The sequence below is a fragment of the Hylaeus anthracinus genome, unplaced genomic scaffold (genome assembly GCF_026225885.1).
Source record: "Hylaeus anthracinus isolate JK02 unplaced genomic scaffold, UHH_iyHylAnth1.0_haploid 12000, whole genome shotgun sequence".
Classification (NCBI taxonomy): Eukaryota; Metazoa; Arthropoda; class Insecta; order Hymenoptera; family Colletidae; genus Hylaeus; species Hylaeus anthracinus.
Genome location: NW_026534347.1, coordinates 7,389,420 through 7,416,650, shown reverse-complemented (window position 1 = coordinate 7,416,650; position 27,231 = coordinate 7,389,420). Strand labels below are relative to the sequence as shown.

Genomic DNA, 27,231 nt, shown 5'->3' with positions numbered 1-27,231 from the left:
TAAAGTTTCGACTCTTAGCACTCGACCATCGACAGGTTTCGAGGAAAGAAATACGACTGAAATCCAGTTGGAGACGCTTTTAGAGTAATAAACGATCGTTCGAAACGTGGTGATTAATAAATAAATTAATATTAGGTTGTCCTAAAAGTTTCTTTCGTGAGTTGCATTCAATTATTTTCTGTGGCAGTGTTTATATAAATATACAATCTAATTTCTTAGACATTGATGCTGTAACAGTAATGGAGCGAAATGAATTGTACACAATTTTGTAATGTAACATAAAACATAAAATATTGTGTATAAATTAATTATTAATAAAACGAAAGAAACTTTTGGGACAACCTAATACTTGGGCAATCTACCATAACGAATCATTATCTGGACGTTTAACTTTCTTGAGAAATAAATACCTGTTGCAGGGATTTAATTTGGTCCGAAAATCAATTTACGAATGTATAAATAATCGAGAGGATAGTGCATTCATGAAAAAAATAAAATGAAATTTATGCGATAGAGTGTACAATGCAACCACTGCGTTTTTGGAGGTCGTAGTCTTCAGAGTATGAGGCTAGGTTTGACAAGCTCACTGTGGGAACTTTTTCGGTACGTGTCAATTACAGTTCATACTAGACTTTCGTATCTAGCGGCACGGGTAAATAGGCTCGTAGACTTTTCAATTACACACCGTAAATTTTGAAAAAAAAAAAAAAGAATTAATAGAAAACTATAGAAATATCGTATTACCATGTAAGGAAAATACGTATTGGATGTCTTCTTGAATTCCGTAAATGATCGTCGGATGTAAATCCAATTTAAATCTTGCAAACGAGAGAAACGTTTCCTATTTATGTGTATCGAATAGTTCACGGGCAAATAGATATCAGATTAGCTGAAATCTTGAAATCGACTATGACTCAACTCAAGCTGCTCAACGTTTGGATCCCTCAGTCGGTTAGATGCATTCCTTGCGGGTTGCAGTCACTGACGAATAAAAATATTGTATATTTTATGGGGAATTCCGCGTGCGAAGAGTCGAGACGGTTGGCACGTCGCGCCTGGTAGCTTCTAATAGTCCGACGCGAGCAGTTTACTTTTGAAAACGTACAGGTTTGTTTCATTCGAAATTTAAAAGGCTGCCCCTGAACGTATGGGACCCGCTTTGCTTTCAGATGCAAACTTTTCGCGAAGGACCATTAGCAAACGGCCTTTCTCCCTTTCTGTCTCTAAAAGACACGAAATTATGAGTAAAGGTCGATTCAGACTATACGACACGACAAAATATTAAAACACGCGTTTCAATGGAACTATTCACACTTAACAGACAATGACCTGAACGTTTCGTCAACGGGAATAGTGTGAATAGTTCCATTAAAGGTCTATTTTAGACTCCAAATCTCTAAAATTTAGAGATCACGGTTTTGAACAGGTATTAAAATACACGGGTACACGGAACACGTGTACCGCGTATTAAGGGATTAAGAACACGGATATTTTGAATACACGGGTACCCGGGTATCGAGATACGCTGACGCACGGATATCTAAATACTCTAGTCTATTTCTAACACATATCCGTAATGTGTCAGTTTCGTATCCGTTCAGTTCCGTAATGTTCCATCAGTGGCAGTGATTTTAAATATTCTTCTGTTGTTTTTGAATGGGCATGTTCGCACACGTCCGACACCGCTCCGTGACGTTATTGATACGGTACGGATACGGAACTGACGCGTTACGGATATGTGTAAATAGACCTTAAAACGCGCGTTTCAATGTTTTGTCGTGTCGGTGCCGATACGTGTCGTTGCCGGTACGTGACGGTCCGTGTCGTATAGTCTGAATCGACCTTAAGGCGGGATGAAAAGCGACAAACATCCCCTCTACACCTTTACAGAGGGTCGCGACGTACGTGATCTGCCAATTAGTTAGGATAATTCCAACTACGAGGAGAGAAGTGTACCTCAGAATTATTTTTATATTATTTGCCCAAGTGTACGTGTCGACGCGACCTGCGTTCGAGATAAACGAGGTAACCGGTAATCGTAATTGTTAATGGTTAATCATCGATCGTGATATCTATTATGATTATTTAATTATTATTAACGATATCTGATTATTAATCAATGATTATTAAATTATCATAATAAATATCATGATTAATGGTTAACAAAAATATAATGAATGGTCAATAGACATGATTAACGATTAATAAAAATTATATCACAACAGGTATCACGATTAATGGTTAATCATACAAGCACCATGATTGATGGCTAACCATAAAAAAAACATCTCTATTGATAAACGCTATTTATGATTACCGATTAATCCGTCGATTACAAGTGACGATTAAAAAAGTAATCACAAAGTAATCGTCCAAGTCCAGCGGAAGTGGCGTCCATCTCGGACGTTGGTCGCCTCATGATCGCAGTTAGTATGTATGCGAACAATATGAAAGGCGAAATGGAGAATTGTCGAATACATTGGATCGCTAATGTGTGTGTTCGTGTGTCAACCAATGTTCCAGTATCGTGGATCACGGTAATGGGCACACTACAAGACGTGAATGTAAATAAAGTTTGTTATTCAAGGTGTTTTAAGAGGTTGTTGTTGTTCAATGCTGATGCATAGGCCTCTTCTCCGTACTACGAACAACTTCAGATTATTGTAAGATAGAGCTTAAGAGGAACTTAGCGGGAGAATTAATATATATACGAATAAGTGTTACGATGTAAAATGTTAATATATATATGAACGATGGCAATTTTATTAATACAATGATATTTTCGTTCAACACGTTTTTCTGTTCAGGCGTGCCAGCGTTGGTATCGAGCTCTTGTAATCCTTTGAGTGCAAAGTTCAGGATATTTTTTTTTTTGTTTAATAAAATGATAGTGTTATGAATTATTTAAAAAAAAACCCTAGAATCTCTTTTGGAAAACCTTTTACTTTTTATTCGTAATAGTCTGAGTTAGTTTGATTCAGGTTGCAATAGAATAATGGGAAGTAGATAAGTTTAAATTCAAAATGAACTGTAACTACCGTGCAGAAATGAGAAGATGAGAAATTTGGAAAATGGGTCTAATTGGTGAATGATATATTAGGTTGTCCTAAAAGTTTCTTTCCTTTTATTAATAATTAATTCATACACAATATTTTATGTTTTATGTTACATTACAAAATTGTGTACAATTCATTTCGCTCCATTACTGTTACAGCATCAATGTCTAAGAAATTAGATTGTATATTTATATAAACACTGCCACAGAAAATAATTGAATGCAACTCACGAAAGAAACTTTTAGAATTCTATAGTGTAGTATATATTATAATATAGAATTCTACAGTAAAATCTCTTTGATTATACTGTAAGCAATCACTTATTTCTGCTTTTTACTGAAGTATCTCTCGATTTGTAACAATACCCTAACAAACAAGTGCTAGCAACAGTCATCCATTGTTTAAAAATGATTGAAAACGGCGAGTGAGCTCTGATTACAGATCACAGGTGCTACAAATCATGTTGTTGTGATATAAAATATACTGACTATTTTTCGTTGATTATTCGAAGAACAGTTTCATAGAATGTTAGAGACAAAGCAACTTGGCACTCGAAGGGTTATCGACGAACTCATTCCTCTTTCAAGCACACACACATATTCCCAAGCCTTTCACAGACCAACAGCACTTTCTAGAAAACAGGTTCCTCGCTGTTTCTAGAAAAGGCCCAACTCTCGATGAGAAGCAGAAAACTCGTGACTATTGATTTCCTGCATTCTGTTAAGGAATTGGGATCCTTGGGTGCTTCCATGGATACTAGTCAACAAGAAGGAATCGCGATAGTAAAGCTCAGAACACGCATTCTTTCGCTTCCTGTTCTTTTCTGCTTTTCTGCTGTTCCTAAGTTGGAGTTCCTTGGCTCGGGAGCTTCAAAATTTTATTTTTATATTTTAACAGTAATAAATATTGTTACCATTGCGTGGGAGATTGTTGATTAAATAGACTCATTTTACGAGTGGTAGTTGCGCCAGTGGTGTTATTATAAATAACAGTATCGTATTAAAATTTTATCGAGTTTTTGTGAATTCTTCAAGCCGGCATCATGATGGACATGGAGATGAACGCTGGGTTGGATGGTGTAAGTAAATATTTTTGTATAAAATATTTAAAATATAATATAAATTATTTAAATATAAGCTTGATAAAGACAGATACACGCGATATTAAATAGGTTCGTTCGTTTGTATATTTCATTATTGCATAGAAAGTTTGTTTACAACGAATGCATGGTCGATTTTTCAAATCGACTGAGAGTTCCAAATTGCTCGCATTTTGTTTTCATTAATTGCCCATGAACACAATAGTTCTTATTCACTTTTACGCGTGTATTTTATTAAATCGTTTATCGCATCTTATAATTTTCTGTGGTTGACAACTTCTTTTTAACGAATCGACGAAGACAATGGAGGCTGGGACGAGCGAACAACGAGATGAAAAAGCAAAGCACGCCGATGTTATTAAAATTGAATTATTTCAAGTATCTGTAACCTAACCGCGCAACTATCAGCGGTAAGAAATTGTAAAAGAAAACGTTAACGATACGAAATTATTTCGCAGATATTGGATATTGTATTCAGAAAAATTTCAATCGTTGTTACACAGCTCTAGATACAAAAAGAAAACGAGAGTATGATTAATTAGATGATTGTTATCAGGTGGCGTAATTAATGTCAGTAGCGCGGCTAGGTGGTAATCAGAGATGCGCAGAATTTCATTCAAACAACACTAGGCTAATAAAACCTAAATTAATGTAAAAGGATTTATTCCTAACGCTTATTCAATTAAATTTTTATTCCCTCACTGTGAAATATTTAATTTTATAATATAATTCATTTGTAGAATTGAATAACCTATCAATTAATTTTCATAGATTAATAACTGATAAAATAGTTGTATTAGTATGAAAGGTGAAGAGCCAGGCCACGAAAGCCTCGAGTATCTTATTAGAGTAGATAAGAATCTCTTCTCATCTAGATAAGAATTTTGCTCATCTCTGACGACGATCGTGAGGAAGTAATGAAAGATGCGAGAGGGGAATCCTGTCAGCGTGGTGGAATGACACATTTCAGGACGATGGGAGCGAGACCAGCGAGGCCACATCGGATGGGAGCTCAGCTAGCAGCACATTCTGCGAACTGGAGAGGGATTACTCGAAGGTGAGGGTCCTTTATCTATAAGGATTTGAAGTTAGCGTACCTAGAAATATTTTTCGTTAGAACAGTAATATTTACAATGGTGTTTATTAATGTTTAAAAGACTTGGAGAGTAGGATGTCAACTATACCTGGTGATCTGCTACTTTCCTAGAATTTCTTATTCTATTAATCAGTAAAGCCGGCAACTGACTTGCAACAGAACGCTGTATAATGTAACTGCTCGGCACGAATTGTACGGTTCGGCATCAGCGTTACATTACAAGGTCGTTTTTGGAATCACGAATGCTCGCTTCGAACTCTCGGCTGAATTCTCTCTCAATGCTTCCCACTCAATTCAGTGAAAAGTAGACGATCAAAGAGGTTCGTCAAAAAACCGACAGACCAGTGGAGCACGCAAGAGCGCGAACCGAGCGCAAGAACGGCTCGGTTCGTCGCTCGCTAGTCCGCCAAACTAAGCGAATGCTCGCGTTACATTACAATGTTCTGTTGCAGGTCAGTCGCCGGCTTACTGTCTTCGACTCTGCATTCTAAAATCATACTAATTAATCGTTTCGTTCCTTAGGTCCTGAAGGAAATGAAAGAAAACGAGGCGTTAGCTCCCTTCTTGGCTGAATACACAAGACTCTTCGAGTCCCTCTACAAGGCTCATCGAACGGAAAAGGAGCTCATGGAAAAGTGTCACTCCTTGGAGGTATAATAAAAATATCTTTCAATCAGCTTCTCTACTTTGTAGAAAGATGTAACTTGGAAGCTCGATTTCAGAGCGAGTTGGACAGCGACAGACAGAAAGTAGAAGAAATGGCGAAGACGATAGCGAGTAATAACGCAGAGATCGCGACGCTGAAGCAGGAGGTCGCGAACACTATAAAAAGGGCTGACGCAGCTCACACGCGCGAACAGAACGCGCAGGAGATGATCGAGAACCTGCGGTTGAACGTCACGCAGCTGAATCAGGAAATCGAGCAGAAGAACAGACAACTTGCTGCCGGGGAAGAGTACGATTTCTATTTGAAATTTTCCTCCTGAGTGAAGCCCTTTTTCGGAATTAATTCCAAGAAAATTAATGCAATCTATGATTTATTTCTTTTTAAAGAAAATTATACAGTCGATAAGTTAACAATTGCGTTAAATTTACAGTGGCAGTGCAGCCAACCAGAAGGAGAACCTGATGAAGGAGAAGGAGAGACTCGTGAGCGAGATGGATACACTGAGACAACGGCTGAAGAACATGTCCCTGTACACCGAGGAACTCGAGAAAAAGACCACCGAAGCCGAGAACCAGATAAGCGAAATGCAGGAGACTCTGGATATGCAAATGAGCGACATCTCGAAGGAGCGAAGACTTAGGCAGAGGACCGAGGACGAGTTGCACCAACTGCAGGACGAGCTGCACGAAAAAGTCGCCGACCTGGAGGTGAAGAATTCATATTTACTTCGATATTTAATTTTCTGTGATACTATCTAGTCCCTGTTACATGTTCTGTTCCAAGTATCTGGATATTAGTCTGTACCAAGAACGATAATTTTTTTATAGACCGCGAATTCAAACATACAAGCAGCTGCAGCCAACGTCATGAAGCTCGAGAGTTTGCTGAAGGAGCAGAGGTTGTCCGGCGAGAAGATGCAAAAGGAGATCAGCAAGCTCATGGTGAAACGACTGAATCTACAGACGGATTACGATAATGCGGCTGTCCAGATCGAGAAACTCGATAAAGATATCGAGGAGAAGGACAAGCAGTTGAAACAAACCAAGCAAATCGTACACAAGTACTTACTTGGATTTTAGAATATATTGTCATTTTATTATACACGTTATACAAGTTATACAAATTATATAAATGATACAAGTTATATAAATTATACAAATGGTACAAGTTATACAAATTATATAAATATTACAAGTTATACAAATTATAGAAATGATACAAGTTATACAAATTATATAAATACTACAAGTTATACAAATAATACAAACAATACAAGTTATACAAATTATATAAATACTACAAGTTATACAAATAATACAAACAATACAAGTTATACAAATTATATAAATACTACAAGTTATACAAATGGTATAAGTACTACACAAATGTGAACTTTCTCTGACATTTTTTTCGAACACCATACTGAAGGACTTGCTACACTTACTAGGAACCACTTTATATACTTCTCCCACAAGAAGAACCTCTAACTCTTCCACTTTGACGTTACAGAGCCAAGACCGCCGCAGAGAAAAGTCAAATCGAGAGGGACGCCATGGCCAAGCGGCTGCAGAAGGTCGAGGCGGATCGGATGAGCCTCGAGCAGCAGCTGAAGCAAGCGAACGCCACCACGAAGAACGTGGAGCACGAAATTTTTCTGCTCAGAAAGCAGCAGAACGAGAAGCAAAACCAATACGACGTCCTGTTGCGAGAGAAGAACGTCCTGGCGCGTACGAAGGAGAACCTGAACGAACAAATCAAGAGGCTGAATCACGAGATGATGGTGCACGAGTACAGCAGGCGGAAGATCGAGCACGAATTCGACGATCTGAGCCACGACGTCGCGGAGGTGAAGAAGGAGCTTACCGCCGCGGAGAAGGACAGGGACAAGTATAACACGGAGACACAGAATTTGGCGCAGGAGGTGAGTTCTGGTTTGTCGTGCGTCTCAATTGGACTAACATTGTCCCTTCGATAGGTTGAAGACTACATAAGCGAGGTCAAGTTAAAGCAAGTCGAGATCTTCAATTACAAGAAACGACTTGCAGAGTGCGAGGCGAGGTACAGGCAGCAGCAGAACCTGTTCGAGGCTGTTCGTGCAGAGAGGAACTCGTACAGCAAGAGCCTGACGGAATCGGTGGACGAGATACAGGAGCTGAAGAACAAGCTGAAGGTAGTTAATCATCAGATCGAGCAGCTGAAAGAGGATATTGTGGCGAAGGAAGCTCTTGTGATCAAAGAGGAGTTCCGTAAGCTGGCTCTTCATCTCTCATTAACATCTGAATCCATTTCGGAAACGAACCATGTAGTTCATTTCTTCAGAGGAAGAAACTATTCCACTTCATGTGTTGTTTTCAATTAAAGATTTTTACATTACACTGTCCACCTATTCGTACTTGAAGAATGTATTTTATGCGAGTGTCTATCAATTACTTGATTCAGATAAACCGAAACCCTAGGGTTATTTTCATAGTATACATCTCCTAACACATGTAAACTGACTGACTTGCATGTGTCGTTTCTGCTCCTACCTACTGGAAGTCCTCAATCTTAACATATTTATCCTTGCAGTTCGTGGTCGAGTGGAAAAGGAGAAGGAAAGTTTAAAAGTCGAGTTGCAATCCAGTCGCAAGGAGGTGACAGATCTGAAACGGGAGATCGAGACGATGAAGCAAGAAGAGAAGAGCCTGAGGCAGGTGATCCAGCGGGCAGAGTCGGATATTGGACGTCACAAGAAGGACATCGACAACGTCATGAACGAACGTGACATTCTGGGTACGCAGTTGGTCAGGAGGAACGACGAGCTTAGTCTTCAGTACAGTAGAATAAAAGTGCTGCACGGAACGCTCCAGCGAGGGGAGGAGCAGTATAACCAGAGATTGGAGGACATCAGGCTGTTGAAGCTCGAGGTGAAGAACCTGAGGACGGAGAAGGTCTTGTTGACTAAGAACATAGCGAACATGAGCGACTTGAGGCAGGAAGTTTTTCATTTGAACCGCGACTTAACGAAGGAGAGACTGAAGGTCATGGCGCTGGAGGAAGAAGTGCAGACTCCTTTGAACATACACAGGTGGAGGAAACTCGAGGTATTTACATTGGTATTCTCGTAATTATCACAATAATCATATCAATATCGTTATTAAACTCTTTAAAATTACGTGACTCTTCCAGGGTACAGATCCGTCTACTTACGAGCTGCTGATGAAAATTCAAATCCTTCAAAAACGTGTGTTGGGGATGGCCAGCGCCATGATTGAGAAGGAGAAGAAAATAAAAGACACCGAGAGATTGTATATGAATCTTCGTGAAATTTTGTCCAAGCATCCAGGACCCCACGTGGCGATTTCATTGAATAAAACACAGAAAGCGTTGCGCGAGAGGGGACAGAAGATGAAGGTAGATCATGCTTTTTTTTTTGGAATATTCCATCACAAAGTAAGGTCTGGCAACTTCTCGTATTCGCAGTGTATGCTAGCAGAGCTGAGCATGTACGAGGTCCAAATTGGCGAGTATAGAGTCGACATGGACAGGATGAACGGGCAGATGAGCGAACTGAAGATGAAGTATTACGCACAAAAGAGGAAGCTACAGAAATCGAAGGAATCGAAGCTGAAGTCTGTGAGCGAACCGACTCTCCCAGCGGTGAGTCGTAGTACGAAGAAATTCTGCGGGGGTGGCTTCAACATGGTGACACCTACCCCTAGAAACTGCTTCGGCGTGGACTCCGTCTGTAGATAAACTCTTCGAGGACAGAGATCGACAAATGTTCTCATCTAGTTATAAATTTCGAACAGTGAATAAAAGATGAATAACAGTTGCATTTCTACATCTTGGTTTTATATTTCTGTAACATTCTATTTTAAGATCAAGTGTGGTAGCACGGTTTGCGCCTACGGACAGGCAACCAGCCCGACTTACCTGTTAGTATAGTTTTTCCCCTTCAATTCCCTTCATTTGCTTACACATTTCCCTTTAATATCCCTCCATTTCCTGGTATATTTCCCATTAATTTCTCCTCATTTCCTTACACATTTCCCTTTAACTCCCCCCAATTTCCTGGTATATTTCTCTTTAATTTCCCTCCACTACCTTACACATTTCCCTGTAATTTCCCTCCATTACCTTACACATTTCCCTCTAATGTTCCTTCTTTTTCTGGTATATTTCCCTTTAATTTCCCTCCATTACCTGGTATCTTTCCCTTTAATTTCCCTGCATTTCCTGGTATATTTCCGTTTAATTTCCCTCCATTACCTTATACATTTCCCTTAATTATTCCTCCATTTCCTGGTATATTTCCCTTTAATTTCCCTCCATTACCTTACATATTTCCCTTTAGTTTCCTTCCATTTCTGGTATATTTCCCTTTAATTTCCTTCCATTACCTTACACATTTCCCTTTAATATTCTTCCATTTCCTGGTATATTTCCTTTTAATTCCTGGTACATTTCCCCATAATTTCCCCTCATTTCTGTGATATTTGCCTATAATTTCGCTTCATATCTGTGATATTCCTTGGTTTAAGAATGTTGCAAATGGCTCCGCTCGAAACTTTAACAAAGTTGCAAGTTCAACAATGTTGCAAATCGCTCTTCGCGGAAATTCAACAATGTTGCGAGTTCAACAATGTTGCACATCGCTCCCCGGAGAACTACAACAATGTTGCAAAAGTCGAGTCGATTTTTCGTATTTTGTCACATTTTGCCGAACTTCTGAGCGTTGCAACTTTGTTGAATTTGCGCGGACCGATTTGCAACATTGTTGAACTTGCAACATTGTTGAATTTCCACGGAGAGCGATTTGCAACATTGTTGAACCTGTAACTTTGTTGAATTCCCGTGGGGCGCGATTTGCAACATTGTTGAACTTGCAACTTTGTTGAAATTTCGAGCGGAGTCATTTGCAACGTTGTTGAACTTGCTATATTGTTGAAGTTTTAAGCGGAGCTGTTGCAACAATGTTAAACCAGGAAATATCACAGATAGGGGAAATGTACTAGGAATTAAAGGGAAATATACCGGGAAATGGAGGAATATTAAAGAGAAATGAGTAAGGTGGTGGAGGGAAATTAAAGGGAAATATACCAGGAAATAGAGGAATATTAAAGGGAAATATCGCAGAAATGAGGGGAAATTATTGGGAAGTATATCAGGAAATGGAGGAATATTAAAGGGAAATGTGTAAGAAAATGAAGGGAAATTAATGGGAAATTAAAGGGGAATCTCAGGTGGTGTTAGAAGTATTCGGGGTTATTAGAGGGTGTTAGAAGGTATCAGGGGATGTCAGGAAGTGTTTCGGAAATGTTAGATGGTGTTAGAAGTTGTTAGGAGATGTTAGAATATGTTAGGAGATGTTAAGAGATGTTAGGGGTGGTTAGGATATGTCAGGAAGTGTTAGAAGGTGTTAGGAGATGTCAGGAAGTGTTTGGTCTCGTAGGCGCAGGGATGCCCCTAGTATGCGGCAAACCGCACTTGCCGGTTAGTCGGTGCGGTTGTCATCTAGTAGGCGCAGACGTGCCCATTTCATGGGGCAACCTGCGCTAGCTGGTTTGTCGATTCGGTTGCCATCTTGTAGGCGCTGGGATGTCATTGTGCGGCAGTCCATACTGGCCAGTTTATCATATAATGTAGTGTTATGTACTTACTAAGGATCCGTTCTAATTAAGCATTTGTGTAAAATGAAAAATAATTGATTGAATGTATTTATAGCGCCATCTTACACAAGGGATGGGAACTATTTTCATTACAAACTTGGGTGTTTTGCCACGGATGGCGCCACTGCACTAAAACGGATATTATTTCTATATTAACAAATATATTCTTTAAAATTAATAATTCATATACAAATATACGCTCTTATTTAGCAGAGTTTATGTTCATTTTGGTCGACTTGGGTAGACTATAATGGATAGCATGCCGAATCAACGTATCGAGGTATCGATAGTTAATGTATCCACCGTTGAGGAGCCTCACCCGCCTCCTGCCCGCCATCGTAACTTGGCGTTCACTTCAGTCTGTTTGGTATCATTAGTAAAGATACGCATAATATCAGTTTGCATTTTACATAAGATATAGAAAATGCCGAGAAAACGTAAATTATCAAACATAAAGGAGAGATGTCGTATTTGTCTCGTCGACAATGGTTCCATGAGTAATTTGTTCGATGAAGTTCTACAATCAAAGTTGAACGATTTGACAAAGTGCACTTCCATTAATGTGTGTTTACATCCTTTTTCTTCTTAATTTATAGACGGAGTTTCATGTTATTTTTTTGTATAATTGAATTATCTTTCTGTATAGATCAAGGACGAGCATGGTTTGCCCAACATTATTTGCCACGTATGTTTCTACAAGCTGGATATGTGGAATGAGTTTAAAGAGCAATTTATACGCTCGAATCAAATGTTATTAAGCCAGTTGGAACTTGCAGAAGTTTCTGATAATGCGGTAAGAATATTGTACTCAAAGGAAACAGTAATCTTATTAAGCTAAACTTGTAACTATATTTCAACTGCTTTCTTTTGCTTTTAGAAATCACAACTTAAAAGAACTTACACTGATCTGCACGACAGTGGAGAAGACAGTCTCACGGACACTTCTGATAAGGTATTTCCAATACTAATACTTCAACATCTATTTTTGGCAATAGTTTATTTGATAAAAATATGTGTTTCAGAAGAAATCAAAACCTGATGTACCACCCTTAATACCATTGGAGTTTGCGAGCGTAGAGTGTGTAACAGACCAAGCGATGTCAAAGGAAATTTATGTATCTGAAGATGATGTTACATCTTCAAAGGATTCTTCGCAGAGAGCTCAAGATGTTTCCAATGATGATAAACATAAAAATGATGAGGAATTTGAGAATAAGGATAATATTCAACTGAAACCTTCGTTGATTCCTACAAAGGTCAAAATGATAACTGGGAGACGTAATAGGACAACAGAACAAAGGAAAGCATCAACTAAAAGATGGGTCGCGCGAAAGAAAGCTCTTTTAGCGGCGACAGGAGAGAGCGTATCAGATACAGACTCTATGGCATCGGATGAGACCGAATTATCACCAGTGCAAAAAGCACGAGCAAAAACTAACATGGACATAGAGTGCGAGAAGCAAAAGAGAGTAGCTCGAGCGTTAAAACAGTTGGAAACTAATTTGACTGAGAAATATACTATTAAACATGATAGAAGCGATTTTATGTGTGTAGATACTGATTCCGATACGCGAAGAACAAGGTCGGTTAAAGACGTTACTTCTGATGTGTCATTAACAGACAAAAACACTTCTGTGAAAGATTCTACTGGACCGGATGAAATAAAAAAGAATAAAATCTGTCAGGATGATTTAAAAACAAAGGAAAACTCGTCTGTTTCTGTGCCAGAGAAAACTGTTGCAGAAAAGACACCAAAGAAAAACGAAACAGAAAATAGTAACAATATATTTACTCCATGTTCGGTGAAATCGGAATTAGAAATTGGAGATGCTACATATATAGTAACATCTACTTTAATGCTTGCGGAACCGCATTATCTGAATAAAGCAAATTTGCATAATTTATCGAAAGAGTATAAAAACGATAGCATAGTTGAACAAAGTTCTCAAGACAAAAATACTGACATCATCGACGCTGTACAACTTCGCAGAATAAATCCAATCCCAACAGATCCCAATGATAAAAAGTGTATCGAAAGATGCTTAAACATAGAAGTGGAAGGAACAGAGATAGAAGCTCTGAAACGCGTGCAAGTTGAGCTCGCTGGATTCGTAGAAAAAGAAATGAAGCAAAGATTATTCGGAATAACCAACAACGATACAAAGAAGGACAAAATGGAGAATGGTTGCAAGAATTCGTATCAAACTTTAGACCAACAGTTGAAGAATATAATAGAAAAAACAATAAAGAAAAATTTTGAATCTTCCATGATGAGAAGCTGTGGTTCTGAATTTAGTCCGTATACTAAGAGACCGGGAAGAGTTTCCCCTACATTAGCAAAAGCAGCAGAGGATTGTAAAAAATATCAACCCAAAGTTGTATTGAAACGTTTAGATATAACCAAAGAAAGTAAACAGCGAAACATTAATAATATTCACGTTGTTGCTAAGCGTACCGTTAAAAATAAACTTGGTGGACCGTTTAGTATGGTTTCTCATAAACGACAAAGCGTACCACCGATAAGATATAACGATTATAATACTTCCGCTTTGGATTCTGATTCTGAGCTATCAGAGGATGCTTCCGAAGCATCCAAGACAGAAAGTAATCAAAATGTGCAAGAAGGTGCGAAAGAAGAGAATGTTGGTACAGCGAAAGAACCAGAAGAACCTAAAGTTGATTCCAATACTGCAACAATTTCTGAATCTGCTACGATTAACAAAGAGAAAACAGAAAATCAAGAGAATGTTGTTAGAATAAATTCGCCTGTTATTGAAAAGCACGTATGCGGCGTATGCGAGCAGTCGTTCAATAGTCGCAGCGAAGTCATAGCACACGTTCGCACGCATAAATCAGAATCCACGCGACACAATAAACATAAGATGATGCGATGCAAAAGATGCCACGAAATAGTCGAGGCTAAATTGGTAAAATCGCATGTATGTAAATCTACAAAGCAGCAATCTCACAAGTGTTACGTTTGCAACTCAACGTTTAGAACTGAGAAACTTCTGGTGCGCCATTTAGAAAGTCACGATCAGTCTGAGTTCAATATAGAAAACATAAAGAAAGGAGAATCTCAAAAGTCAACCAACGCAAACTCGTCGCAAAAATCTAAAGAATCGGCGTACATTAAATCTGAAATCTCTCAACACTTAAAAGCGGACAGTAACGTGCATAGAAACTCAGATGATTCTAGAATTGAAGTAAACAATGTTCAGTCAGAGAAAGTAGGTAACAAAGGAGCAGAAGGAGATCATGGACAAGTCGTTAAGCCAAAAGAGACGTACACTTGTTTTGTTTGCGATAAAATATTTACAGATGAAGAGATATTAAAAGATCATTTGCAGAAGCATTGCGATGATATGAGTGAGGATGACCAGAGCAATGGCAAGGAACAATATCAATGCGCAATTTGTGGAGACTCGTTAGAATCTGAAGATGCACTTGAGGCTCACGTTGAAAAACATCTGTTCGATGAGGAAGATGATAATCCTAACCTCATTAATATTGCTAATGACAACGATCGATCGGAGGGGGATCCTTATCACTGTCTACAATGTGGGGAGTCGTTTAATTCGGAAATGTTATTAGAGATGCACATGCAAGCTCACGAAGAGGAAGCTGCGATCGCGGAATGGGAAAAACAAGGAGTAAAATCATACGAATACCAATGCATGATTTGCGATGATCTTTTCGAAACGGAAGAAGAGTTATCTGATCATTTAGACATACATAATGGTAACGCGCATGTTTGTCAGTTATGTGAGAAGCCGTTTACTTGTCTTGAAGATTTACAACAACATGTTGCAACTCATTGATGCAATTATCGACTGTTTTCATATTAATCTTTCAAGTAATGCCGACTACAAAATAAATAAGACTTGTATGGTGAAAGAGGTACCCCTGTGTATAATACTTTGTATACATGTAAGAATTCATGTGTTAAAGGATGACGTAATACAAGACGAGGTTTTGCCGTAGTATCGTTCCATTTCGTTCTAAAATATCTTACAAAAGTAAATGTAATTAAAGGTATCCTTAATATCATAAGTACAAATCCTGCAGAGAATTTACTTATATGTTGAAACATTTGAAAACTTAATTTCTGAATATATATATATATACATATATAGAGTTCATGTATTTCATAATGCATTAGACCAGTATTCTCAATATTAATAAAGCTTCACATGCAGACAAAATTTACAGATGTTAAATGAACAGTAAATAATACAAAAGTGTTTTCACGTGAATTAAATCATAAAGATCTTAGTTATGGTAGCAATGTTATCTTACAATATGTTATCTACAATTTTGTAGCAATTGATGAAAAATTCCTTTGTGATATGTGCTAACAATGTAGTGTCTTCTATATGCATATAAATGCGTACAGTTTTTGTATATATAGTAATACTTAATAAAGCACAGATTTATTTCCAATAAATACCAACTGTTTATACATAAATAAAGTACAGTTTTATTTTCAACAAATATGAACTGTAATATAAAATCTACGCGATGAAGTATTTCAAGTAGAACGGATTAGAATTAGGATTGATTAAATAAACACTTGTGTATAAACTGTAACGTATTTTGTTGATTGGAATTTAACATGTATATCAATGAGTATGCAAATATAATGTTTTTATACGAAATAATGTTGTACATAAATTTGTCCTTTTTAACAATTTTACATTTAATTATTTTCGTCAGAACGTGACCGAAATTAGGCGTTCACATTCGCAATTAAATAACGTATGAATTTATCACGCTGTAATTTTTGTAAACTTAAAAAATCATTTATGAAATTCATTGACGCATCATAGTCATTTAATCGAAAAGTCATCTGTCTCATGAATTATGTAATATTTCATACATATTCTACTTATTAAGTTATACATAATAAATTTTATACACAAACTAGTCTATTTAACAACATGGAATCGCGAACACTCTTTACAGAAAATAATTTGGAGGACTAATGATGTAAACAATTACAAAAATCAGTCGTTGGCTGAATTGTAAATCTTATTATATTCTACTATATTTACATAAATACTGTATACAGTGACACGTTATTTACTTGTGAAGAATAACTAGCATTTTATCACTATATATCATTAAAACATGACTGCAAATCAACTCTTCGGAGCGCTTCGCGAAATCAATGTATATAAATAACAACTGACTTTATTAAAGCTGACTCTAACTGCTTTTGAATTCATCTCGTTACATGAAAAACAAACAAAAAAAAACTATAAATGCTTCCTTTCGAACCATTTAAATCTACAGTTCGTTTGGTTTCGTGATTGCTTTGCAACATTGTTGTTTACATTAACATAACAGTGTCCCTATACTAAAGATACTCTGAAAGCATGTTATAGCGAAGGTACATGGATTCATGATGAATGCGTAACTCAACATCAAGTAATTCATACCGTGAAAGCAGATATTTATCGCACTCGATACATTTTGCGCTTTCATTTTCATTTCTTAGGTCGTGTCACGTCTACTAGGAAAAAGAGTAGCGATTATATGAAATATCTTCAATATCCTGTAATTAATTTTTATATAAAGTTTCGTTCAATTAAAACAAAAAGATACCAAGATTTTATCCATAGAAGATAATCGAATATTGTTTTTGACACAGAAAGAAATTATGTACAAGACACGCAATAACTAATTATGAAAATTTTCTGTTACAACTTAACAAATGGTAAATATTTTTACATTACTATAACCATAATTTATAACCAAAATTCATTTTTTTTTTACGAGTCAATAATTTATTGTTTGTTTCTTCTTAATAGATAAAAAAAGCTCTGGGCAATTCTGGGTCCCCAATTTATTGAGTACAATTAATGTACGCACTTTGTTTCTTTTTTGAAGTATTTCATTTTTAGCCGATGTACTTCAAACATCATAAAATCTTAACTTTGTTAAACAATTGCAACTTTACATACCGTTATGTTCTTAGACCTATTATATACAACGATATCATTCAGACAGAATAGGTTTTAAAAGTATCATTTGAATAACAATAAATTAAATATACTTCTCGCCGCGTTCGCCGAAATTTTTTCCGTAGCAACAATGGTAATGAGTCAGAAAATGTATGATTGTACATTATCTCGAAACATCTAAACTTAATATACTTTGCGGTAATACGGCGTCATCCATCTTATTGTCTATTACTAATTATACAGATGGATATAGAGGGAACGCTAACTACGTACAGAAAACCATTACCCGTAAGAGTAAAAGTTTCGTTTCATAGTGCTTGTTGCAATCAATTATAAATGAGTTCGAGAAAAAAAGAAACAAAATCAAACCAGGCGCACGCAATTTTTTATATCCTTCCGACACTTACAACATCTTTTTCAATCGTTGAATTTATATTATTTACTTGTTACACCAAACTGCAATATTTATTGTATTATTTTTTTTCAGCGATCATAGTATATCACACAATAATGAATGATCTCTAATATAGTCTTGTGTAACTCTTACCTAACAACATTTACAAATTTTAATGAAGGCGCTATTTCATAGAGAAATAAACAACAAAATAAAAATTTTGTTTTCTCTTCTTCCGTATATGTCACGTGTTAAGTAACTAACATTGTTCATGAAATTTGGCTTCACATAGTGATTTACTGGGACACAAGGTCTACGTAGTTTGCAGGATAAAGGCCCACTCTGCCATCTTTTCTACCTTTACACCATCCTTGTTCGTCCTCGTCTTCTAGTTTCTCGAATATATCACCTGTGGAAATAAAACAATCGTAAGTGACTAAATTCTAAATAATCCTGATAAATCTGTACCTTGTTTAAAGCTAAGCTCGTCTGCTTCGGCTCCCTCGTAGTCGTACAACGCGCGCACAGGAACACCAGGTTCTCCGTTATCTACTAATGGTTCGCCGCCATCTTCATCCCATTCCTCTTCTTCAAACGGATTTGATTCTTGTTTAGCGTTTGTACCGTTACTGAAAGAAACGTATATTTTAAATGAGCATACACATCAAAGTAAAGCTAACATATACGGGCTTTTAAAATAAACAAATGCATATTATTGAATTTTCTAATTTTATATATTTCACTGTACGACTCAGCTGTGAGTTCTTAATTAAAAAATATCATGGAGTCGAGGACCATAAAAGAACTAATTGTTAAATGTTAAATATAGTTCTCCGGTTGTTATTAACACTTACGTAATTGTAGAGGTTCTGTTCACTGCACTTCCATCGTGATTATTCTTTTCTGAGGCGTTTTTACTGGAACTAATGGAGTCAGTTTTGCTATCCCCGTGACTCCCGTCTGTCGATATTACCCTGACACTGGGCTTTGATTTTGCCTTATTATTGACTGTTGGAAATTCCTAAATTGATGGAACACGAAAGAGAACGATTAATTACGGACGATTACATTAATCGATTATGTAATTAAGGTCACGTTTTCTTGTGAAACTTCGAATTTTAGCCAGTCGTTAGATAGTACAGTTTACAAGGGAGTCTCAAATCATGCGTGCAACCAAAGTACGGACGATACATTGAATTTTCGTTTACATAAAAGTTGTTATACCACAAAAAATGTAATAAATATATGTACACAATTTTGTTGCGATATTTGGTGAAAGTGAATTGCGTTTGTTTGTTAGTTTTAAGCTGCGTGAGATAATACTGCTTTGTTGTTTGTCAATTTCGGTATCGGTCCTTTAAGTATATAATAAACGAAATATTGAGAAACAATGAAAACAAAAATATATATACAGTAAATAAAATGAGTTTTAAGCTACAAGAATTAAGCTACATTCATTGGTGCTTGTTAGTATTATCTTTGCGAAGATAGATTCTTTTTGCAAATGTTGATTATCGTGATAATGGATAAAGATTGCCACATACAATGCGATATTCATAGACATGATGTTTCTGCTACATATAAATTAATTGTGCAGATGATTCACTGATTGCAAACACGTTTGATTTTTGCGTGGTCTTCATTGTAATATATATGTAACGATGGTGTATGAAATAACAATTATATATGATTCTAATAGCAGTGTTTGTAAGCATGTGTGAAAATATCGAGCGAATTTACTTTCCAGACTTGAATCTTGTATGATAAGAGACAGAAAGATATCAACAAGATACAAACAAGAAATCTCTGACGAAACCTTCGATTTGATAATTTTCCAAAATTACAGTACTAGATAAAAAGGAACACTATTTAATTGAAGAAAAGAATACTTCGAGTGTCACAGCTATTGCAATGTCCTTTGCACTCAAATACAAAAATTGCGTTACATAAAGAAAAGAATATAATCCTTGAAATCTTTAAAATATCCCTAGTATTCCTTCCAATCATGTCTAAAGCATTTCTTTACAGTACATAAAGTATTAACCCACCTGGTCACACTGAGCGCTCGTCATATGGGTACTATTCTTAAAAACAAATTAATTAAAAAATGAATACGGACCGCACGTTCACTTTTTTTTGGGATTATCTCGAAACTATATTTTTCGAAATGGTACAACGTAAATCTCGTAAACTATCGGTCTGATTGCTCTGAAATTTGTACACACTACTTTTAGATACATTATCTGAAGAGTAGTAATGGATTTTTGCGATTACTTGATTAGTTTTTTTTTTGTATTGACGATTGTTCTCGTGAAATTTCGGTGAAAAATAAAAAAAAAAATTTCTTCGGCTCACCATAATTTTCTTAATGGTAAAAAAAAAAATCCAATTGCTACTGTCTTGCGACAAACTTCAGAAACAATGTAATATTTTTTTTTTCTTCTTCACATGCAACCTAAAGAATATAATGATGGGAGAGCCCACGCGCGTTTCGTGCCGAAGGCCTTCACCAAAATTTTCGAACCGCCGCCATATTTTTTTTGTTATCTCAAAAAATTTGTCATGCGTTCACTCAACTGTTCTTTAGTATGTGTCGAAACATAAAAATATTTTTTTCTCAACGCTCAGAGTGGCCAGACTCCTTAATGAACGAAAAAGTACCCCACACGAATCTCTCTGTACATTTGTAACACCACTTCGTCATAGTTGCCTGTAGCAAGTTCGCTCCTATCTTCACCGGTTGATACATGCCCTGTGCGTTCGCGATATAGATCTGTGATTACGTGCAAGACCAAGCACATAGCGGGTTACGGTTAATTCAGTTAAGTTAGCGCGCCAGAAGCTGCAAAAGGAAACCCATCCTCAGTGACCTCGTCGTGTCTGCCGTTACGGCGCTATTTCGTGCCCCCTTGCGACGGTGAAAAAAGCTTGCTTGTTAATCGACCGGGCGGTAAAGCTCGTCGATATGTGCGGAGTCGAATTCGGAATTCGGTGGTGTAAAACATAACAAAAAAAAAAACTTTACATGCAGATCCTCGCCGACCGGGCGTTGATTGATGAGCGTGATGGAGCCGGCCGGAAGCGCCTCCTTGGACTTGGAGCCTTTGGTGATGTCGCGGAACTCCTCTGTGTAGTCCTGCATAATAGCAACGCCCAAAAAAACAATCACATGCATGCATTCCAGAAAATTGTCTCGGGATACTGTTTGAAGCTTTGAGAAAAAAAAAATGGGGGAGGGAAGAAAAACAAAGAGTAGAGCAGGACGCTTTTGGTGTACTTGGTTACTGGTGGTTACCAAGAAGGAGACCGTTACCATTATGGTCGTAGTAATTGTAGTTTTAACGAGTTAACACGCTGGTAGCCACGTCATCCAGAAATGGCCGACAGGACTCTTTATTAAGGAACTAAAAAAATTAATTTCAAAGGTGAGACAATAATGAAAATAATTTTGGACAGGATTCGTGAATTTGACGACGTTACAAAAATAAATACTACGACAGATGTTAAATGATCTAATTTCCAATAGTCTCGAGACAACATTTTAACTTTGTAACAATTTTCACGAGATTTAGCTTGGCAGCCAACGTGTTAAACCTTTTAGAAGGGCCTGGCTTAAGTACGAGGGTGCAGGAGGATGTAATTTGACGAGGAGATTTATTTTTAAAGGGTTCTTGGCGAGGGGGAATCCACATTTTGCGATTTAGTGGATAGACTGTAATCTGGGGAACCCCTAAACCGATACAAGGCGAGTCAGAGCTGAGAAACTGTAGTGCTTCTCCATACTATGGACTGTATTTTGTTTATACGAGTCACCAGTAACTGTAATCGTTTTTTTTTCTTTTTTTTTTTTTTTGAGTTACTTCATTTAACATTTGTATCAGTTGCAAAATTATCAACAACAACGTCTATGTTTACAATTCACGATCAAGAATACATCAAAGAATTAAACAAAAGTGAACGTCAACTGGTTTTTCTATTCCTCTATCGACTTATTCATTCTTCTCATTAATTAATACACGTTCCTCATACGAAAGCTAACGAATTTCTCGACAATTGACTGTAAAATTACATTGTATCGGTTACGTGGTTTCCAAGCGGGCAAAAACATCACAAAAAGCGCCCATATCGTCGTCGATAACGAAAATTACAAGAAATAATCAAGGTTTAAAATGCTGCCTGAAAATAATGTACACTTCTTTCTCTCTTAAAGTAAAATAACTTTTTAAAAAACGGTTCTCCTACTAAAGAAATGATTAATATTCTACCAAAGAAACATGTTCTTAGGGCCTATTAAATGTAAAACATATTCCTGACCTAAATGCAGGTATATAAATCGTAATTCATAGCGGTAGCTTCGATTTAAAAAATTGTAGACTACCGAGACATACAGAATAACTTAAAATTGACACAGTTATACAAAGGGTAAGTATGAGAGTAATATTTAATGCACTCTACGGCTATGTTCTCTAACATCAGATTTCCAACCATGAGCAAGGGGCTTACATGCGGTAAAAAGAGAGTCATTTAATCGTGTTCGATATTTTGTTATTTTACCTCGAATTGCGGCCAGTTCATAGCCATATTGACACCGTGATTATTCGACCACCATTTCAGGTCCTTTTCGTGGTCCGCGTTGTTTATTGTATGGTAGAATTCCTCGTATATTTGTGGAAGTCTGAAAAATAAAATACACAATGGAAAGGTTATTATAATGTCGATTTATCTATTAAAATAATTTTAAAAAGAATAATTTGACCATTTGTTTTTCAATATAAAATATTCTACTACTGGAATGTATGAAAACGTCCCATCCTAAGGGTTGAATCACTATACAAAGCTTGCAATACCAACTGAAAACTTATATTTTGCTTTTATGCTTGATCGAAACAAACAAATAATATTGATATTAATATTCTACTTTATAGTCAACTATTGAATTGAATTTCGATTCTCCAAAAATCTTTCAAGATTTTAATAAAAGGCTTTTCAAACCATGCTTCAGCGGTGGATCCTTGAACGCCACTGTTCTTAGAATAAAGAAATCCTTACAACTAAAACCTCTCGTAGAAAATCCTTTATTACCATAACACGTAAAAATTTCGGCAAAATTTGAAATGTTACTTCAAAATGTGCTCCATTTGGCATGGAATGTTCAATGTCTCCGTGAGATGTTGGAACACTTCCAGAAGCATACGAATTGGAGTCGAAAACACCTATTTTCCAAGGTTTCTATGTTCAGTATATATGCATAAGGGAAACGTATAATTACATGGGATCTTGAGAGATATTAAGGCATTTGTGAATGCCGAAGAGGACCTCCTTGAAGAACTGAAGCCGTTGCGCCTCCATTTCTTGGCATTTCTCGAACACCTGAGTCATGTCCTCCATGTACTTAGGGTTGTACTGGTTGATCTCCTGCAGGGTGGCCTCGTACTTCTCTTTCGCCTTCTGAACTTCCTCCTTCGTCTTCTGCACCCTGTCTTGCATTTTCTTCACCTGTCGATTAAATAGAAACGCGCGATTTGGCGACGTGAACGCTTTACGAGGTGTACATTGAAGGTAAAGAGCTTGGTACAAACCCACATCGACAAGCGACTTAAGGGTGGAAAGAAACTACAACCCCTGGGCAGAAAGTTTTCTCTTAAAGGAATAGATATGATTATCACGTTGAACGCCGCGTCACCCACATACGTGCGACGGAGCTTTTCACTAAGGAACTTCAACAAATGATTTCAAGGGCTGAGTGTTGATGAAAACTGATCTGGATAGAATTCGTAAATTTCGATGAGAATACAAAAATGAGTAATACGACAAATGTTAGATTCTACAGAGTCTAATTGTCTCGAGACAAAATTTTAGTTCTGTTAACATTTCCATGTGAATCCATGGCAGTCAAAGCGTTATAACAAAAAAATTGTTTCTGTTTATTCAAAAAATATAGACTGACTAATAAAAACAGTAAATGGGAAAAAAGTACCGCGAATTCATAAAAATAAATATTACATTTCTTTCATTAATATTTACACGGAAAATAAATAATTTTAATAACTCTATCTCCACTGAAGACTTGAAATCTCATTTGGCTTTTCAAAGTGAATGGCAACATTTATTTCTGTATATTAATATTATAAGCTGACTCTTTCATTTTATTCCTTTCACAGACTTGCATATAACTTGCTCCACTCCTGACCAGGGCTTGTATTCCCAATTTTCTATTAAAATTCTGATTAATATTTGACCCGTGGACACTCTCGTCACAGTATTCCAATTCTTTACCCTCAAGTTTACCTAGCGTACAATTGCGATGGCAAAAAATACCTTTGAAAAAGTAAGCGTGACCTTAGAATATTAATTAAGTAAGAGTTAATCAACCTACGGGTGCGACAAAGCTATAGTAAAGTACAAAGATTCGTCCAGAAAATAATTATACAAGAAATTGATCGAAAAATGATCGTCATTTGAAAGAATTGAAATTTATTTACATTTCCTTGTACTTTACTATTTACTTTTGTAGAAAATTCCAAAGATATACAGGGTGGTTTATAAATAAATGTTACTTACTTCAGAGAACGAATGCACATAAGTGATATAAACAATGTTTAACACGTTGATCGCCATGTCACCCATATATGAGTGACAGTGCTTTTCACTGAAGAACAAACAAAATTAATTTTGAATGTTCAGTAAAAAAGAAAATAAATTTCAATTAAATTCTTAAATTTCAATGAAGTTATAAAAATAAATACCACAATAAATGCTTCATTATGTAGCTTCCAATAGTCTAGAAAGAAAACTTAATCACGATAGAAATTTTCAAGTGTATTAGTCTGGCAGTCGACGTATTAAAAGTTACACAGTAAGAGTTATTTTTGTGGTTTAAAAATGCGATGCATAAAAAAAAAAAATAGATTGAAAGCTACCTTATGTATAACATATATTGAAATAACAGTTTTGAAACGTTTCATTATGTGTATTCGTTCTCTAGAGTAATGATATACATTTATCGAACACCTTGTATAAATAAAATTGTGTGAATTGATGCTTGATTCGTAGATCTGCGCAGAATGCCACTGAACACGAGCCTTGCCAGGATTTTGTTTACTTCCTACCGCGCGATTATTAAGCTAGTTTTGAAAAGCCAAGTCACCATTGATCAGAATGTTATTTTGCTTTACAATAATGACTACGCAATAGTGTCACGGCTTGCCTCATACGTTCCTCCGGGGCATTCCTTACAGTTTATGATAATATACCTATCAACTGAGTGCGAGAAGGATCAAAGAGTCAACACCGGATTGAAAAAGTCGACGTGAAAAATTATGTGGAATCAAATTTACATATGAAACATGAAGTGCCTTATTTTCTTTTACGTAATAAAATATTAATTAAACAAACGATTATCCTTGTTTCTAGCCCTTGGGAGGAACTGAACAAAATTTTGAAGTAAATAGAACAATATGGGTACGAGAAAGCTTATTACTTTATCACGAATGGTATAATTTTATGTTATTTTATAAAGAGTAAGAATAAGGATAAGTAAGTTCACGTTTTGTATGCAAATTGTATTTTATATTACTTGTTATGTGGACTGTTTCGATTCAATGTTCACTCTTTAATGAAAATTATGTACAACGAAATAATAAATTCTTGTTCTAACAAATGCATGAAGGATATTATTCTAAAGTTGTCATTATTCGATGCTGAGAGATGGGGTGCTCGTGCAGAACGATCTGTGCTTGAAATCGCTGATCTGGTTAAGCAGAGTAACTAGCCAAGTAGTCGAAGCGTATCGGTTTATAAAGCGTTTAGAATTTATGCATACAAAATCGAGTATTTCCTACATTTCAATGTCTGAAATGTATTGTAATCTGTCCTATTTACTTATAAGCGCAGATAACGAGCAATCACCGAGCTGTATAAACATCGGAATACAACAGTGGGTCGAAAATGTCCAAGTCTGATTTGATTAAAAAACATGCGCTATTAATGTTCCTTTTCATACATTTCTGATTTCAGTGAACTTTAATTCTTAATTTGTTAATTTGAAATTAACTGCGGAAGCAGGGTTAAATGTAGGATCGAAATATTTTGAATCTCAAATTGTTTAACGTGCAAAGACACAATGTTGACTTTCATTCGATATTCATAACAAGTAGTTAATTTTTTGCTTTTCATTTGAATAAATTGTTTTTGCACACAACGTACAATTTTGTGCTACAGATTGAAAAATTCTAAATACTGAGCGTTTCTCTTGATCTAAAAGTTTTGCATATATATTTGTTATACAGGGTGCTCCAATTGTCCAGAGCATTTTATTAAAAATGCTCGATGTTTGCTCGACGCGGCAAACAGTGTACGAGTTAGGAGACAGAGGGTTTGCTTACCAGCATAGCTTTCTGTAATGAAAAACGAGAGAATGTTAATTAACATACATGCCGCATGCAATATCGTTATACATACAAGCTGAACGTCTCCTATTTTAGAATTCCTAAAGGATTTTCGTATTCTGAGGGCCCATGCACCACATCCACATACTGTCATCTAAAAACGTCGCCTTTTTTCAGAAGATCACCTCTCGCCTAGCGATTAATCATTCTTTCCAACAGTAACACGTGCAAATATGTCGAAAATGGCCTCGAGGGCATTTTCTAAATTTTTTTAAATTTTTCCAAACGAAAATTTCGGAAGACTTTGAAAACAACTTATTTTTCTTTTCGTTAAAAAAAAAAATATTCTCACGCAAAAGTTCTGAATGAAAAAACGCAGTTTGTACATTACATCAGCTGATTCAATAAATATTTAACATTTGTACCACGATATTACTTTATAACTGGAAACATTCTATTAAAAATGAAAAGAATATTATTATAAATAGATGGATATTCTTTGATAAATAACGTGGTTTACTATTAAAAATATCTAGTAAGAAATTTCAAGTAGAATCATCTCAAATTTCATAAAACGTGCAAATTCATTCAAACGTTTACAGAGGTCTAGAGAAGCGTTTGGTGACACGAGAAAAATAGAGATTTTCACAAATGTCGAGAACAGTGGACGATACAACAATGCATGCAAATTTTCGTTAGATACCAAGTGATTTTTTGACATACGTTTTCGGAGCCTCGGGCCATCTGCAAATAATACTGGCTAAAGAACAACTGTATCTACTGTACGTTATTATCAACGTATGTGATTGTTCGTGAGTGTTCTGGCGAGAATATCGTCGCTTCGAAAAGAATTTCATTTTCAAACATGTATTTCATTTTAAAGAAAGTAAAGTGAAATTTGTTATCCATTAATTC

General features: G+C 36.3%; 3 protein-coding genes across 11 annotated transcripts in view; 2 read left to right on the top strand and 1 right to left on the bottom strand.

Annotated features, from left to right (window-relative positions):
- Nucleotides 1-1,271: 1,271 nt before the first annotated feature.
- LOC128890462 (cilia- and flagella-associated protein 58-like) lies at nucleotides 1,272-9,962 on the top strand. 2 transcript variants are annotated; one of them, XM_054148958.1, is made up of 11 exons: nucleotides 1,272-4,134; nucleotides 5,126-5,212; nucleotides 5,774-5,902; nucleotides 5,974-6,206; nucleotides 6,349-6,625; nucleotides 6,746-6,978; nucleotides 7,428-7,839; nucleotides 7,894-8,164; nucleotides 8,487-9,001; nucleotides 9,087-9,311; nucleotides 9,381-9,961. In XM_054148958.1, exons 1-11 carry the CDS (start codon nucleotides 4,099-4,101, stop codon nucleotides 9,651-9,653), a joined length of 2,691 nt encoding a protein of 896 aa, XP_054004933.1. In that variant the 5' UTR covers nucleotides 1,272-4,098; the 3' UTR covers nucleotides 9,654-9,961. The 2 variants fall into 2 exon arrangements, with proteins under 2 accessions (XP_054004933.1, XP_054004932.1); XM_054148957.1 differs by having other exon boundaries at nucleotides 9,087-9,962.
- A 1,870-nt stretch (nucleotides 9,963-11,832) lies between these two features.
- On the top strand, nucleotides 11,833-16,230 carry LOC128890460 (uncharacterized). 2 transcript variants are annotated; one of them, XM_054148956.1, is made up of 4 exons: nucleotides 11,833-12,131; nucleotides 12,216-12,362; nucleotides 12,447-12,521; nucleotides 12,595-16,230. In XM_054148956.1, exons 1-4 carry the CDS (start codon nucleotides 11,994-11,996, stop codon nucleotides 15,388-15,390), a joined length of 3,156 nt encoding a protein of 1,051 aa, XP_054004931.1. In that variant the 5' UTR covers nucleotides 11,833-11,993; the 3' UTR covers nucleotides 15,391-16,230. The 2 variants fall into 2 exon arrangements, with proteins under 2 accessions (XP_054004931.1, XP_054004930.1); XM_054148955.1 differs by having other exon boundaries at nucleotides 11,836-12,131; nucleotides 12,592-16,230.
- The window catches only part of LOC128890468 (protein kinase C and casein kinase substrate in neurons protein 1), a 70,851-nt gene continuing 59,603 nt past the window's right edge, over nucleotides 15,984-27,231 (bottom strand). For 3 of the 7 annotated variants that reach the window (XM_054148977.1, XM_054148978.1, XM_054148979.1), the window contains exons 4-11: nucleotides 27,040-27,060; nucleotides 26,314-26,325; nucleotides 23,199-23,425; nucleotides 22,484-22,604; nucleotides 20,955-21,065; nucleotides 18,784-18,950; nucleotides 18,398-18,558; nucleotides 15,984-18,338 (exon numbers count right to left, since the gene is read on the bottom strand). In XM_054148977.1, coding sequence (XP_054004952.1) covers nucleotides 18,226-18,338; nucleotides 18,398-18,558; nucleotides 18,784-18,950; nucleotides 20,955-21,065; nucleotides 22,484-22,604; nucleotides 23,199-23,425; nucleotides 26,314-26,325; nucleotides 27,040-27,060 — 933 coding nt within the window. In that variant the 3' untranslated portion in view covers nucleotides 15,984-18,225. The remainder of the gene's footprint in view (nucleotides 18,339-18,397; nucleotides 18,559-18,783; nucleotides 18,951-20,954; nucleotides 21,066-22,483; nucleotides 22,605-23,198; nucleotides 23,426-26,313; nucleotides 26,326-27,039; nucleotides 27,061-27,231) is intronic. The other 4 variants (XM_054148983.1, XM_054148980.1, XM_054148981.1 and 1 more) reach the window with 4 other exon arrangements.

Excerpts from the sequence above, each read along its gene's own strand:
- LOC128890462 (XM_054148957.1), top strand. The coding sequence starts at position 4,099 with ATGATGGACATGGAGATGAACGCTGGGTTGGATGGT. Across the intron at positions 6,979-7,427 it reads ACCAAGCAAATCGTACACAA|AGCCAAGACCGCCGCAGAGA; the intron begins GTACTTACTTGG and ends TTGACGTTACAG. Across the intron at positions 7,840-7,893 it reads CACAGAATTTGGCGCAGGAG|GTTGAAGACTACATAAGCGA; the intron begins GTGAGTTCTGGT and ends TCCCTTCGATAG.
- LOC128890460 (XM_054148955.1), top strand. The coding sequence starts at position 11,994 with ATGCCGAGAAAACGTAAATTATCAAACATAAAGGAGAGATGTCGTATT. Across the intron at positions 12,132-12,215 it reads CAAAGTGCACTTCCATTAAT|ATCAAGGACGAGCATGGTTT; the intron begins GTGTGTTTACAT and ends CTTTCTGTATAG. Across the intron at positions 12,363-12,446 it reads CAGAAGTTTCTGATAATGCG|AAATCACAACTTAAAAGAAC; the intron begins GTAAGAATATTG and ends TTTTGCTTTTAG.